Source organism: Thermobia domestica, chromosome 3, assembly GCF_964235325.1.
Source record: "Thermobia domestica chromosome 3, izTheDome1.hap1.1, whole genome shotgun sequence".
Lineage (NCBI taxonomy): Eukaryota > Metazoa > Arthropoda > Insecta > Zygentoma > Lepismatidae > Thermobia > Thermobia domestica.
This window is the reverse complement of record NC_137456.1, coordinates 219269973-219286938: the sequence shown is the minus strand read 5'-3', so window position 1 is coordinate 219286938 and position 16966 is coordinate 219269973. Positions and strand designations below refer to the sequence as shown.

The window sequence follows — 16966 nt, the reverse complement described above, 5'->3', positions numbered from 1 at the left end:
CTAGAACCCGAAATCGTGGCTACGTGCCTGGATATAAAGGACAAAGGGAGCGCAAAATATTACCACCTGTAACTTTTGAGGATATTCTAGTAGTTTCTAGTAAGAGCATATCGACAACAGATGCTGCTGTCTTCTCGTTTCGTTGAAATAACATGAAAAGAATTATATTTTCTCCCCTCCCCCTCCGCTTTGGATCAGCTAGTGATAAATTGACTGACTTGTCGAATAGAAAAACGTAAGGGTTAAAAGAAATGACTAGTAAGAACAGAGCATTTTCCCTTTATTTACATAGTTTAATCTCAATATATTTTTATAATCATATACTAGCTTTTACAAACACTTAGCGATCAAAGTGCAAACTCAACCTTAGAATAGAGAGAAAGTAGTTTTCTGACTCTTTCTTAAAGTATTACTTACGGAATGTAATTAATGTCTTAAGTGAAATATGGCACCAAATGTATTAAATTTTTGATTAGAAATTTTGACTCCAAGTTATTCTACTTCAATATATACATTCTTTCAATTTTAGTATACAGTACTTGTACTTTACATCTTATCTATATACTCTACATGGTGTATAGTTTTTTTTTATCGAATTAAAATCTCTTCAAATAATCAATTCGTTAAGTTTTTAAACAAACTTCTGACATAAAGTAAGGGATTTCCATAATATTTTAAGTAAAAGGAAAACAGGAAAGTAATAAACTAAATTGTAAGACGATATCGTCATGATCCACATCTAATGTGACTTTCCAGTAACTCTGTTATCTCCTTTGCATCTGCTTTTGTCTCCATCTTAAGAACTACTTGATGAAATATCTTCGAATTATCCACACGGCATTGGATAAAAACTCTGAAATCCTTTAAACATACACCTTTGATCTTTTTCCCTATAACGGCATTCAAAACAACTCCCCTTTTACTGGAGTTTGATAGAAACCATAATCGAAGTTTTCGTTCATCAACAGGGTCTAAATAAATGGTTCCAAAACCTTTATTTTCATAATTTGAAATCACACCCCATAAATATTCATTTTTTAAAAACAGCTCACATCTGTAAGAAAAATAAAGAATACATAATGATAAAACATTTTCAAGGTTGGTTGTATCTCATGTATACATATTCAGTATAACACTAAAATTTAAACAAAATAATGTAATAGTTCTCAGTTGTCCTTAAAATTTACAAACGGTAGAAATAGGATCAACACGCTGTAGTGTTAATAAGATCAACAAAATGTAGTGTAATTCACTGTTCCTTTTGTATATTTTCCGTTTTATAATGAATGTCTTACTCACTCTTAAATCAGGATGAGTGTCTCATGATTCAAAACTTAGCATACAAGACGAAAGATCGAAATTACGTCTAGACAAATCCTCCAAGACAATCACAACATAAAACCGAAATATCGACTACATAATATTGCTAACCACATTGCTTACCGTGCATCAATTGTAGCCTTTTGCTTCTCCCTCTTTTCTTTCTGTTACATCCCTTATTATACGATTCCTTCTCAGTCAACGACTCAAACGGCTTTCTTTTCTTTTTCATCAAAAAGGCTTCTTCATTTTTCTTATTCCTAACACTTCTTCATACGGTTTGCACCAAATTTTGAGCATCCTCCACAGAAATATCCAATTCTTCCAACCCTTTTTTTTTGTCTTGACCACTTATGAATCCTACAAAGTACAATATTCCACACGAAATATTTGAACGTCTCTTTCTTAGCGTTTTCTTTCCAGATCCACAAAATAAAGTTTTCTTCTCTAAAATACATCCAAAAAAAGGAGCAATATCCATATCCTTCCTTTTTGCACTATGCCTTTCAACAATACTCTTAGTAAGTCAATTGCAACCGTTGCGTCCTTACCCTAATTAAAAAGTAAAGCTATGATCTTTCTCCACTATTTTTGATGGAACATCTTGCTCAGCTGCTGCGATGTAACCCTAATAGTTTTGTAGTTATCACAAATCTCTGAATTCGGTTTGTTACCCAACTCTATCATTATTTTTCTCAAACACCTGTTGTTTTATATAGTTCATTGCCGCGTAGGAACAACTCATTCTTGCACTTGCTTCTCTATTCTTAACTAATGTAATTGGTATATAACTAACCCATTTCGATTACCTTTTCATTCCTCATATTGGATGTACCTCTTTCAAACTGGTTTCGAAGTATACAGTAAACCTTTCGTCATCCTCGCTTATTGTTTTCTTCTTCAAGATCTAGGTTACGAGGTCTGTCCTTGTAGGCCCTTAATATATTCTGTCAATTTTCGTAAGACTTTCTTTCACTTCCTGATTTAATTCCCATTTCTCGTTTCTACTACCATAACAATATGTCCTTGTTTTCTCCTACTTTCGGAAGATCTCATCTCTATGTGTATTTCCTAAAATGTTCTTACTTTTTCTGATTCTTTCTTGGTCTACAGTTTCTTGTGTATAATTTTTCCCTTGCTGTTTTCTTTTGTAATTCATTGCTAATTTCGTATATATAGTTCTGTCTTTCTCTGTATTACTCTATTTAAAGGTCTAGGTCTACCTTTTCCTAACCTACCGTTTGTTAGTACACAGTTTCTATCCTAACTATTTCCAAGTACTAGTGAAGTATATCTCTAGAAATTGGCCAGTCCTTCCAGCCGTCATTTTGTTCACCTAAGTTATATTATCTATGACACTACGATTCTATTCCTTCCCACTTCCAAAAGTATTATAATCTTCCATAGATATTTCTGACCAATACTAGATCCTTCTCTTTCACTCCAGTCTTAACGTCATAACCTCATCATTAACAAATTCTACTTCCACTACCTTCTCTTTCCGGCACTTGTCCAGAGTTACCCTAAGATCATTACGACCGCCCTTTCGTTACCTAACAACTTCCTCGTGGTTATATGGTTAACGAAGCTCCTTCGGCGCGGAAACTCGAGTTCAATTTTTGATGGAAGTTCATCTGATTTGGATCCAACATTAAACTGTAAGTCTCCATCTCATATAGTCTTGGGGCTGAACGGAACGGTAAACTCCAAAAAATGAAATGAAATCTTTCAGTTTTACGTCCCACGTTTGTGCCGGTTAGCCTAAAGGAGACAGTGATGATGAGAAATGAATGAAATGGTGAAATGAGAGAAGTGGGAGGAAACGGGAGAACCCCGAGAAAACCCACGAGCACGGTGTTTGTCTACCACAAAGTACTAAACTGCAAATCAACCCACCAGTTTATTGCTTGAGTAAAATATTCTACATGCTATCCTTTAACTTCACAAACTGTTACAAAATCTAGTATTTTGTTTCATTCCTCTTTAGGATTATCTAATTATTCTCCCTAACATGGTATGTACAGATCGAAGCAATAAAAGTGTTACAAAAAGTTCAAGTCCAAATTACTAACAAACTCTTGCGCCATGTGCTTATGCAATACTTCACACAATTTTGTGAGTAGAGAAATGAAAATATAAAATCGAAGTTAATATTTAGATTGAAGCTATTGGAGCTAATATTGAGATTGTTGAATTTCGTACCAGCTACTAAAAAAGTATACCCAGGACATTATTTATTGGGCTATTTTTTACATTATGGTACCGATGTTGGTAATAACAAAAAATTATACACCCCCCTTTGGGGGATATTGAAATGTTTTGCCAGGGGAAACAGCATCTATCACATGGAGGGTGTAAGAGTGGTGTAAAAAAAATCCCTGCTGCCGAAGAATGTTCAGTAGAAACAAGCTGGTTTCATAAGATGAATATTTAATTCATTATTATATTTCGTGTCAATTTTGAATACATTTTTCTTTGTTTTAGTTGTTCTAACTTTAAACTACAACGTTTTGTCTGATATTCATTACATCAATGTACAAACTCTCTTAGTTTTAATTGTTAATTTGTGCAACAGAACTTATTTTGCTTCATTTATTTGACACACACACACACACACACACACACACACATATATATATATATATATATATATATATATATATGGAGTAAGGCGAATATAAAGTGGCCAGGGTGGGTAAAGTGGTCATCGGCATTTCGGCATTTTTCTCGCCTGATATACCTGACACCTATTGCAAGTAGGTCCAAACAGTTGCACTAGCTGCCATTCTAGTTCTAGATGACAGAGAGGTCAGACGTAGTTGTTGTTCTGCTTTTATGAGGAAAAAGGTGTGTTCATCTATTATTGATCTAAGGGTGAGTACTAGCTTAACAATGATTTCTCCAAATTAAAGAGAATTTGATGATTATATAGGAAAGAGGCCATACTGAAAAATGCATATCGTGCCAAGGGGACACCTGTGCGTATAAGTGAGGATTTTTCCTATAGCGTTAGAGCCATTAGAAGAGAACTTAGTGAATACCGGGTTCAAGCCAAGGCACGCGGACAAAGGGTGAGAATGCAATTCGATAAGTTATATATTGATGGGAAATCTTATACTATGGAGGGCCTACAAAACACAAATGACAAAAATCCAAGTGATAGTGTTAGTGTGAGTTCAGTGAGTGTGAAATATGGAGACGCTTCAAAGAATCCAGCAGTTACAGGTGCTTCTTGTAGTGGTGGTCCCCTGCAGAGCCTGTGGTGGTGAGTGATGAAGAGTTTCCAGCTTTGAGACAAACAAAGAATGCAGCTCGAAGGGGGAGAGATCAACCACGCCCTGGAGGATGAAGCATCCAACCATGGGAGAATGACCTTCAACAAGGTAAGACTTCTCAAAGTGAGTGCAATGATGTGTTACGTAACAATGACAGCAAGTGTGGTATAGATAACGCAAAAAATGATAATTTCTAATGTATTATATGAATGCGAGAGACTTAGGGACAAAGCATGTGAGTTTTCCAGCAACATTTCGTTGAACAATTATGATATCGTAGCAATAACAGAGATCTGTTTGTCTTGTGATTATTTCGATAACAGATACCTAGTGTATCGCAAAGATAGCGACTATAATACAAGTGGTAAAACAAGGGGGAGGGGTGTTGCTGGCAGTGCAGAACCTGGAAGTGAGTCAAGTGGCTGTTACTGACCAGAGCCCAGAAGACATTCTAGTGAAAACTATGGTTAATTACAAACCGCTTCATATCTGTGTTGTGTTTTTTGAACCAAACTCAGATCTTTCATTATACGAACATTCTTTTCATTTTATCGAAAGTAACTGTACAATAGGTAGCACCAGTGGTGTAATTACGATTTTGTTTCGGGGGGGGGGGGGAAGGCTGCAGAACATGTGAAAATTCTGCAAGATATTTCATATACTTTACTATAGTATGTAAGATTTCAGGGGGGAGGATTAAGCCCGGACGCCCAAAGTCTCTATCATTTTATGTTATTCCATGACATGGAGTCACTCAATAATGTTACAAATAGCTTAGGGAGAACATTAGATTTAGTAATAAGTAATCTTTCCAATGTAACAGTAATAAGAGGAGCTCATCCATTAATTAAAGAAGATAATTACCACCCATCTATTTGTATAAGCTTTATCTTTATCATATTAAATCATCTAGAATAAAATACAAGATAAACATATTTGATTTGAATTTTAAGAAAGGAAATTATGATAATCTCTATAATGAGTTAGCGAGAATAGATTGGCAATATCTAAACGAATATACGGATCCAAATAAAGCAGTAGAAGAATTCCATAAAGTAATTTATGACATATTTGAGAAGTGCATTCCCATGAAAAGGCCGACGCAAAAAAGGTACCCTTGCTGGTTTAGTAACAGTATAATACAAAAAATAAAAGTTAAATGGCAACATCGCATAAAATAGCTTAAGGGAAGGGGAAAGACTAATCACCTATATCTTTATAACGAGTACTGCAGACCACGTAGAGAAGTGAAGCGTAAAATAGCAATAACACATAATGATTTTATCTTTAATGCTGAAAATAATATAACCGAAGACACATAATACTTCTGGACCTACATTATAAGTCAATCCCGACATCTTTCTTCTAAGTCTATGACCTATGACGGACGGAGTCTGACTAAAAATGATGAAATTGCGGAAGCTTTTGCTCAACACTTCCAGTCCATTTACAATAAATCCTCCTCCTCAACTAAAAATAGTATTGACTCACATACATACATGGGGAATATCAGAACTTATTTCATATCATGGAGATTAGTACAAGAGATATTGAGAATGGAATAAAGAAACTGAAACCGAATAAGGCAATTGGATCTGATAATATACCACCTTATATTGTGAAGGGTTGTAGTAATATTCTGAAATATCCGCTATATACCTTATTTAACCTCTCAATAAGGATAAATGTTTTTCCGTACATATGGAAAGAATCAATAATATGCCCAGTCCCAAAACCCGGCAATAAACATAGCATAGAAAACTATCGTCCAGTAGCTATATTACCAACAAAATTGCAAAAGTATTTGAAAGTGTCATTTATGATCAGGTCATGCATCATGTTAAATCTTCAATTTCAATATATCAGCATGTCTTCCTACAGAAAAGATCCACGATAACTAATCTCACCATCATTTCAGATTTCATAACTTCATCCTTCGATAATAATGGACAGGTAGATGTAATATATACCGATTTTCATAAAGCATTTGATACTGTGGATCATGGCATACTAATTGAGAAACTTGCCAGTTTCATTTTAGTCCCCATATGATAACGTTTTTCAATTCGTACTTGAGTGAACGTAGACAATCCGTTCTGTATAAAGAATTTAAAACTAAAAGCTTTCGTGTAAATTCCGGAGTCCCCCAAGGATCTAATCTTGGACCTCTTTTCTTTTTATTATTTATTAATGATCTGCCATTTTATATACATAACTCTTACAAATTACTCTTTGCAGATGATTTAAAAATATTTGCAAATGTGAAATCTATAGATGACTTTCTACTTCTACAACAGGACCTGACTAATATACTAAACTGGTGTACTACCAATAGACTCGAAGTAAGTATTAATAAGTGCAAAACCATGACATACAGTAGACGCGGAAGAAATGTATGACTTTACTTATTTGATAAATAGAATAAATTTAGAAAAAATAGATACAATTAAAGATGTAGGTGTGATATTTGACAAAAAATTAACCTTTGCGCATCATGTGGCAAACCAAAGATGCATATAGAAATCTTGTTTTTCTTATTAAAACGACCAAAGAATTTATAAATGGTAACACTTTAAAATTGTTTTATTTTTCTTACCTAAGATCAAAAATGTGAAAACACGTAGGCAAAAGTAGAGCAGATACAAAGCAAATTCGTACGTTTTCTCACGTACAAAAGGACAGTACTTCATCCAAAGTACGAACCGTATGATAATTTACTTGATAACTTTTACACTTCAGACACATGAACAAAGACGGACGTTGAACGATCTTCTTTTCTTACACAGACTTTTGCACAAGAAAATAGACTTTATAGACATAACTACAAAAATAATGATACAGGCTCCATCCATCAAAACACGCAAGGGAAATAATGGCCTCTTGTACTGCAGAAAAGCACGTACAAATGCACTGAATATGTCACCTACATGGAGAATTTGTGCTACATACAATAAAATCATTTAAGATTACGAAGATGTAGACATATTTGACTGCTGAGAAAAGTCATTCAAAAAACTAGTATTGAGTGTTCTGTAAAAAAAATGGTAAAATATATTACTTTAATTTGGAATAATTCTGTGTTCAAACATCAGGTTCATTATATATATATATATATATATATATATATATATATATATATATATATATATATATATATATATATATATATATATATATATATTGGTAGTCAAGTTTTGTTATACTGTAACATTATGTATTTAAGTTCATATGTAGACACTGTAATTGGGCAGTAATGCCTGTTGTGTTGATAAGTAAATAAATATAATATTTATATTATCAATTGTAATGCTTCTTAATAACTTTTCTATTATTTAGTAGTGTTTTAGTTGTGTTGTTCAGAGGGAAAAAAGAAATGCGAAAGGTATGGCGTGTAATGGGGCAAAGTGGACAGAAGCAGAGGCGGATAAAGTGACCATCTCACTGTGCCTGTGGCCACTTTGCCCGGCGCTTCCAATTGATCTAAAAGTTGCTAAATTATGCAATAAATTAAACTTAATATTTTAATATTGAAATAGCCGTTCACCTATTATATACTTAAGTCCATAAACGTAGTTAGGATTCGTCTGCTGGGGAGGGGGGGCAGACCTTTTGGTCGGGGTCGGACCTTTCATTTCAGGAATACAGATAGTCATGAAGTCAGGAATTAAGACGGTGAAGTTGTCAAAAAGTTGGGGGGCAATGCCCCCTATAGCTCCACCCATGCTTAGGTCTATATTCTTGAACGAAATACTATACAAGGTATTAAACTACTTTGTTCTGTTAACTAATAAACGCATTTGACTATTTTGAAAGGTATGGTTTTTGTAGCTTCTATTTGAATTCTCTGTACTCAGTACTAGTTAACTTTCTTACGACTACAGGTAACCTAGTATAATAACGGTCTCTGCCAGTCTTTCAGATTGGGTGGACTCTAAATAGATCACTGTTGCATATAGCCATAGAAGCAAAAACAACTTGCACACCATTTGTTGCAAGCTTCCATTGCAAGTCGGTCAAGCTTGCATAAGGCTTGATTCGAAAGCGTGCAAGCATGCCGCAAGCTCGATTCCGGTAAAGAAGTTACATGAGGGGAACCTTGCATTCAGTGTTCCATTCAAACTTGACGCAAGCGTGTAATGCTGGCGAATCCAAGTCATTTGCAAGTGAGTTGCGGCCCAAGCGAATAGCTAGCGTTTGGCTTGCACGATTGCCAAGCAAGCCTGAAGCCAATGGGTCGCCAGGCTTGTTGCCTTACAGCACACTGGATTCCAGTGAAGAAATGACATGAGGGGGCAACCTTGCATTCGTAGTTCCATTCAAGATTGTCGCAAGCGTTGTTCGCTGGTGGACGCAAGTTATTTCCAAGTTCGTCATTTCCACTGCGTCTTGCGGCCCAAACTAATAGCAAGCGTTTGGCTTGCACGACTGCCAAGTAATTCTACAGCCAATAGGCCGAAAGTTTATTACATTCCCGAACGCTTGCAGAAAGAATAACGCAAGTGATCTGCGGCCTTGCGGAAAGATTACAGCAAGCATAATGCAAATTTGCATCTCGCTTGCCAACAGTTTGTACTAAGTATAACGCAAGTGGTCTATTACCTTGTCGAAAGCCTACTGAAAGGCATTTTGGCTCCCTAAAGAACGGAGGACATTCTTGCGGAACCGTGTCGCAAGCTTGTAGGTTTCGTTACGATCCGCGAAAGTCATTGTCTTTTGCCCTAGCAAATAAATATTAAAGACCATTACAATTTTCAAACACTCTACAATGTTTTTCCACATATTATTTCTCCATAAAGCGTATTCATTGAGGAATACTTAATGTTGCTCAATGAGTACATTCAGTGGAGAAATTAATATGTGAAATAACATCGTAAAGAGTTTTGAAAATGGCCTGTACTCATACATCAACAGTAGTACTGAGAGCAGTATGGCTCGCCGAGTCAGCAAATTTTTTTTCGTTGTAGGTCAAAGATCAATGCCCTTGACCCGGGGTCAATGACCTAGGTTTACTTAGGATCACCCCTCTAGATTTTAATAGGAGTACCTTCCCCACCCCTCCATTTTGGCAGAGGTACATAGGCCCACAACTTTTAAATTTTGGAAGTTACCAAACCTAAAAATTTGCTCTGGTAGCATAGGACCAGGGCATGCACCTCTATTAGTATTGCCGGTCCATCTCATTCCTTCTCATGGGTAAAATTGCCAAAAATTTAAATTGCGGAATTTTCTGACCGGATTTATCCCCTTTGATGAAAGCTAATTATTTTATATAGTTATGTGGGCATGTATAGGGGTCCATTTCCTATTACATGACATAGGTACCAAATTTCTCAAAAGTAAATCCCCACGTTAAGCGGGTTTGCATATCCAGGCTCCTAACTATGAAAACATTTACGATCACTCCAACCCCAATCATTTCACAGATTCAACCTGTTGTATATAAGTTATTAGGACGTAAAATTGAACATAATTTATGCGAAAAAGACTTTTATGCATTGCAAGACCTGTAACTGCCAAATATTCACCACAAACTTATAGTCGTATCGACATAAACAAAAAGAAGTGTGAAGCAGGAAACTATTTTACCCAAAAGTCAAAAGAGACGCACTGAAGACATACGAACTGGTCGAGCGGTTTGGGTCAATAGTCTATCAGTCAGAAATTTATGTGTTCGAACCCTGAAGGATGTATTCGGTATCTTGTGTGTTTTTTTTTTTGAAAGTGTGTTCCTATTTTCATTAGAGAACGGAGAACATTTCTTTAAATAAATCTTTGGCCACTACTTTTCTCTCAAATTCCATTAGAAGGGAACATTATATGAATTGCAAATCTAAAATACACAGCTGAGAACAAAATATTATGTTCAATATTTCATTATTATCCTTTTATTTGTAATGAAAAACTAATTATAAGCATTGATGATTTCAGAAGATTCTCCCCGGGTAATGACCAATATATGAATGAGAGAAAACTGATAAAACATTATTAGTCCACTTTGAGCATGATCGAAGATAACTTATGACCACGAAGGGGGATATTTATGTGGACAGAGTCTCAAATTCTCCCACAGGTCATGCCCTGAAATCATCACTGTTTGAAAGGTTTCCTTAACAAATAGAATATTACATTTATTTCTCGTTCTACGTTTTGAAATGGAAAAATCATAATTTTAAAGTGAATTATAATACGATAAGCATAAAGATTTATAGAACTAATGAAGTAAATATTCTTGTGTAAGTTATCGATTTCTAATCACATTAAAACTCGAATATTCGTTTGCATCGCACTTTAAAGTAAATCCTCTCTCTATATAATTCTTACTGGAAAGTATGTTTAACTCCAATTACTTAATCAATATTTTTAATAATATATTTTTATTGTAATACTTTTACTATTCAATGTTGTATATACTACATTTCCCAAAGCAAATCCTCGCAAATGTAAAGTGGACTAATGAATATTATCAAATATATTATCATTTTGTTTACGTAAATACTGCATCGCCTCATTTGAAACTTCGTACTTTAAATAATAATAATAATAATAATAATAATAATAATAATAATAATAATAATAATAATAATAATAATAATAGTAATAATAAAATCATAGCCATACCTTTATCAGAAATTCAGGCTTAGTTAATAAATGAATTCAACGTGGTCTCTATTCGAAGTTCTATTTAATCGAATCCGATAGAAATACAAAGAGAAACTTCGAGAAAAGATAAAAGAGAAACGTTACCTTGGTGGGACTGGAACTAACCTTTAAGAGTTCCTTTCAATTTACAGATAAACGCCTTAGGCACTTTGTTTCTTTTCTTTAAGTTAACTGATTCACCGAACGTATCTCAGTAACTTGTCTCTGTTTTCTACTCGCTTATACACGTTTTACAATCATTTCCGTTAATCATGAACGACAGGAACACGAATACAAAAACATCTAAGAGAATTAAAATTGCAAACTCCCTCACCGAGAATCGAACCCAGGACCCCATACACCTTATGCACACGTGCTAGCCACTATACCAGCGGGGAAAGCAAGTAAAATGCATTTTGTAGTATCTGAAGTTTACACCTATTTCATCCTACTGTAATAATGTTTACCGTATTCGTTACTTTGAGGAATGATATATGTTATTCATATAGGTTCTATCACGTATTCGTTCATAAATATTATATAAATTATCAGAATTATTCATGATCTTCCATGGAAATTCACTGGCGCATACACAGTAGACAGACAGTGTAATTGATAGGTGAGTTCAACAGATATTATATATTTCGCCGTCATTATTTAATAGCTATGTAGAAGAGATAGCAAAAATGAGTCTTTATAATGAAGATGGAATTTCGGTAGGAGATAGAATGATGAGGTGTATACGGTTTGGGGTTGATATGATTGTTGTTGCAGAATCTAAAAAGAAAATTAATAAGATGTAGAAAACTTGAGAAAGGCTTCTGAAGAATAAGGGATGAAAATAAATGTTAGAAAGAAAAATCCATGGTGATTGAAACCAAGCGATCGGTGTCAAATATAGAAGTAGGAGCGGGAAAATAGAAACAGGTGACTAGTTTTTGATGTGTGAGTAGTGTTATTAGTGATGATATGACATGCGAACGTGAAATAAAAGCAAGGATAGAAATGGCGAAAGAAGCCTTTAAGATGAAGAAAATACTATTTTGGGGGCCTTAGAGTTGAAAAAAAAGACTCATAAAATGCTTCGTGTACTGTATTTTACTGTATTTATAAGACAGAAACATGGACATTACGCAGAAATGATAAGAAACAATTGGAGGCTTTCGAAATATCTGCGTGGAGAAGAATGGAGAGAAATAGCTGGGTCGAGAGGAAAACAAATGAGAGGGATGGAAATGGAAGGAGAAAAATATTATTAAGAAAAGGAAGAGAAACTGGTTGGAATATTGGTTAAGAAGGAACTGTATCATGAGGGATGTGCTAGAAGGTATAGTGGCAGGAAAGAGAGGGAGGGGACGAATTAGACTATATAGAAACATAATTAGGCTATTGGTGATATCAAAACAGAAAAATCGTATGTGAAGATGCAGAGGTTAACAGAAGATTGTGGAGAATGGCAGCTTCTCAGCTGCGGTAAGTGACCCGCTGGTAATGGCGGAATACTTCTAATAGAATGATGCTGATGATGCACAGTAGAAACGGAAAGATCCACTTTACTGTCATTGCTAATACGAATCACAATGCAAATTTCTACAAGTTGTCAAAATGCCTAGCTCTAAAGGCTGTAGGGAACTATCTGTTAGTCTGCGAGGAGAAATTATAGCCGAGGAAAAGTGGAACAAACTCTCATTCAGATCGCTTGGGTTTTGGGCTGTGACCAGAAAGCAGTGAAGAAATTGATTTAGCGGTATGACAAATAATAATAATAATAATACTAATAATAATAATAATAATAATAATAATAATAATAATAATAATAATAATAATAATAATAATAATAATATAATAATAATAATCTCAGAAATTTATATTTATTTCCAGCAAGACTTGTGCATACCCTCGTAATGCACTATTATGTTTCTAAACAGTCATAAAATTGTCAAGCTAAATTTTGAAGCGTCATTATAACTGGTGCTTCACTTATTTATTTCACAGTTCATTTCTGTCAGTAGCTTTCGCCCTCTTACTCCCACTTCATGCTTACTCAGGAGGAAGCTGCGCGTCCCCAGGTTGGGAACCACTGCTTTCCATTAAGGAATTCTGATAGCCTGTTAGCAATTTGCATTCTGACTAATATCAGTAAACTGCATTCTTCTGTTTCTACTGCGCATGCACCAGTGAATTTCCATGGAAGATCATGAATAATTATGATAATTTATATAATATTTATGAAATAATATGTAATAGAAATTATGTGAATAACATATATCATTCCTCAAAGTAACGAATACGGTGAACATTATTACGGCAGGATGAAATAGGTGTAAACTTCAGATACTACAAAATGCATTTCACTTGCATTCCCCGCTGGTCTAGTGGCTAGCACGTGTGCATAAGGTGTATGGGATCCCGGGTTCGATTCCCGGTGGGGGAGTTTGTAATTTTAATTCTCTTAGATGTTTTTGTATTCGTGTTCCTGTCGTTCAAGATTAACGGAAATGATTGTAAAACGTGTATAAGCGAGTAGAAAATAGAGACAAGTTATTGAGATACGTTCGGTGAATCAGTTAACTTAAAGAAAAGAAACAAAGTGCCTAAGGCGTTTATCTGTAAATTGAAAGGAACTCTTAAAGGTTAGTTCCAGTCCCACCAAGGTAACATTTTTCTTTTACTTTTTCTTGAAGTTTCTCTTTGTATTTCTATCGGATTCGATTAAATAGAACTTCGAATAGAGACCACGTTGAATTCATTTATTAACTAAGCCTGAATTTCTGATGAAGGTATGGCTATGATTTTATTATTATTATTATTATTATTATTATTATTATTATTATTATTATTATTATTATTATTATTATTATTTAAAGTACGAAGTTTCAAATGAGGCGATGCAGTATTTACGTAAACAAAATGATAATATATTTGATAATATTCATTAGTCCACTTTACATTTGCGAGGATTTGCTTTGGGAAATGTAGTATATACAACATTGAATAGTAAAAGTATTACAATAAAAATATATTATTAAAAATATTGATTAAGTAATTGGAGTTAAACATACTTTCCAGTAAGAATTATATAGAGAGAGGATTTACTTTAAAGTGCGATGCAAACGAATATTCGAGTTTTAATGTGATTAGAAATCGATAACTTACACAAGAATATTTACTTCATTAGTTCTATAAATCTTTATGCTTATCGTATTATAATTCACTTTAAAATTATGATTTTTCCATTTCAAAACGTAGAACGAGAAATAAATGTAATATTCTATTTGTTAAGGAAACCTTTCAAACAGTGATGATTTCAGGGCATGACCTGTGGGAGAATTTGAGACTCTGTCCACATAAATATCCCCCTTCGTGGTCATAAGTTATCTTCGATCATGCTCAAAGTGGACTAATAATGTTTTATCAGTTTTCTCTCATTCATATATTGGCCATTACCAGGGGAGAATCTTCTGAAATCATCAATGCTTATAATTAGTTTTTCATTACAAATAAAAGGATAATAATGAAATATTGAACATAATATTTTGTTCTCAGCTGTGTATTTTAGATTTGCAATTCATATAATGTTCCCTTCTAATGGAATTTGAGAGAAAAGTAGTGGCCAAAGATTTATTTAAAGAAATGTTCTCAGTCCTCTGATGAAAATAGGAACACACTTTAAAAAAAACGAATACTTCCTTCTGGGTTTGAACACATAAACTTCTAACTGATAGACTAGTGACTCAAACCGCTCGACCAGTTTTTTTTTAATTCTTTATTAACAGTTCTATCACATGTACATTGGACAGTTATAAAAGCAATACAAAAGCGAGTTGATTAAAAAAAAAGAAAAAAAAACTGGTTATAAATCTGAAAAATTTACAGAATTGTTATGGAGCTAAGACAACAAAATAATTTGCGAAGTGTTGTTTATACTGCACATTCATTTGCTGCAAATGGTACCTTAAATAAGACAAATACACATCGACATGATATGGTCGATGTGTGGTTAGCACATAAAGAAGCGTATATGCAGCGAGCCAGACTACACTGTTATTTTTTGCTTTAGGAAAATAGTTAAAATCTGGATATATCAGAACATCTGTAGCAGTAATATGAGATGGTGAAGAATGACAAATCTTACTTATGAGTGTACTAAATTTGGTCCATATATGTTGAATCTCTGTACAATATTGTAAGCGATGCTCAAGAGTATCTATATTATGACAGTAGTCACACAGATTACAAGACACTATACCGAGCTGATATAGTCTGTCTCGCGTTTCGTATTTATTATTAACGATAAAATACCAAAGAGATCGTTGCTGGGTAGTTAAAAAGGGAGCATTAATATTTTGCCAAATATAATTCCAATGAAGTTGTGGTTCTTTCAATTGAATGTGGGGCGTGACGATATGTTGCGTTCTGAGATAATGTCGGTAGAGTGCTTTGACCGACATTAACTCAATTTGTGCTCGTTCAATTAATGCATAAGCAATATCTAAGACGGGTTCACACAAGTGTGGGAATTTAATTCCCCAAGGAAAAATATGAATCGGAGCTTCAAGGTCAATGCAACCTAAACATGCGGAGAGAACAGATGACGACACACTGACCCTATCGTTCGTAAACAATTCAATGTTTTTTTTCAGCAGTAGTGATTTTGCCTGGAGGGCTATGTTTACATAAGCTACGCCACCCTGAGCTGGTAAAAGCTCAAGCTGATCACGTGCAATTCTCAACAGCTTGTGTTTCCACAGAAAGAACAAAGCGTGACTGTTGAGGAAGTTGTATGTTTTTGTGGGAAGAGGGAAAATCTGACAGAAATACCACAAAAGACTCAATGCTTTTTGTTTGAGAAATGAATTCCTACTGATCATGTTCATATTGCGAGGCTTATGCTGTATTAAAAGACCACGTATTTTGTTTGCAATTATGTCAGAATTGTAGTGAATGGTTTGTTTGTTGTTATTGAACCATTCAATACCTAGGATTTTAACCCTAGAAAGGTAAACTACGTAAATTTTACGTGTACGAGTTGGAAACACTGATGTGACATAGCACGAACTGTGTGTAGAAATACAAACCTCTAGATATGCTATCGCGGGTTAGTTGGCTTGAAGTTCCGACGTTAATTACTTCGATAGGTGTTATGTTGGCTCTGCCAAACGATTGAGTGTAGAACCTTATACGTAAATTTGGCGTATGTTTACCTTTTAACGTAAAATCTTATACGTAAGTTTAGCGTGTGTTTACCTTTAGCGTTAGTTTTCTTGCACGCATTTTTTACGTATGTTTACCATCAATGGACTATTGTCATTCGTAAATATTTAATTATTATTTCAAAAATGGTCGAGTGTGATGCAATAAATAACGAGGAAGCTATTTTACGGATATTAGAGGAACCTCAGATTCAGAAATGGAAGAAGATAACGCTGAACTTGATGTGAGATCAGAAGAAGAAGCAGATGACTCCGACAAAGATCCAGATTATACCCCAGTGAAAATGATATTGAACAACATTTTGTGTCAGGAATTCGAACTGTAGAATGTGAAATCTCAAATCCAACCAAAGAAGCGGAAAGTTTCCACATGTAGTAAAAACGAAAATAGCAGTTTCGCCACGCATTCAAGAGAGGAATCTGGATAAAATCACACAGAGACGGCAGTATATTTTAGAAATGAGAAGGCAAATGAACTTACATTTGACGAAAGGTAAGTGGAAATTAGTGGTATTAGTG

At 34.5% G+C, this 16966-nt stretch overlaps 1 protein-coding gene across 1 annotated transcript in view; it reads right to left on the bottom strand.

The window, feature by feature from the left end:
* Positions 1-284: 284 nt before the first annotated feature.
* LOC145680968 (heat shock 70 kDa protein 4L-like) overlaps positions 285-16966 on the bottom strand; it is an 873295-nt gene continuing 856613 nt past the window's right edge. The window contains exon 16 of the mRNA XM_081752186.1: positions 285-1054. Coding sequence (XP_081608312.1) covers positions 727-1054 — 328 coding nt within the window. The 3' untranslated portion in view covers positions 285-726. The remainder of the gene's footprint in view (positions 1055-16966) is intronic.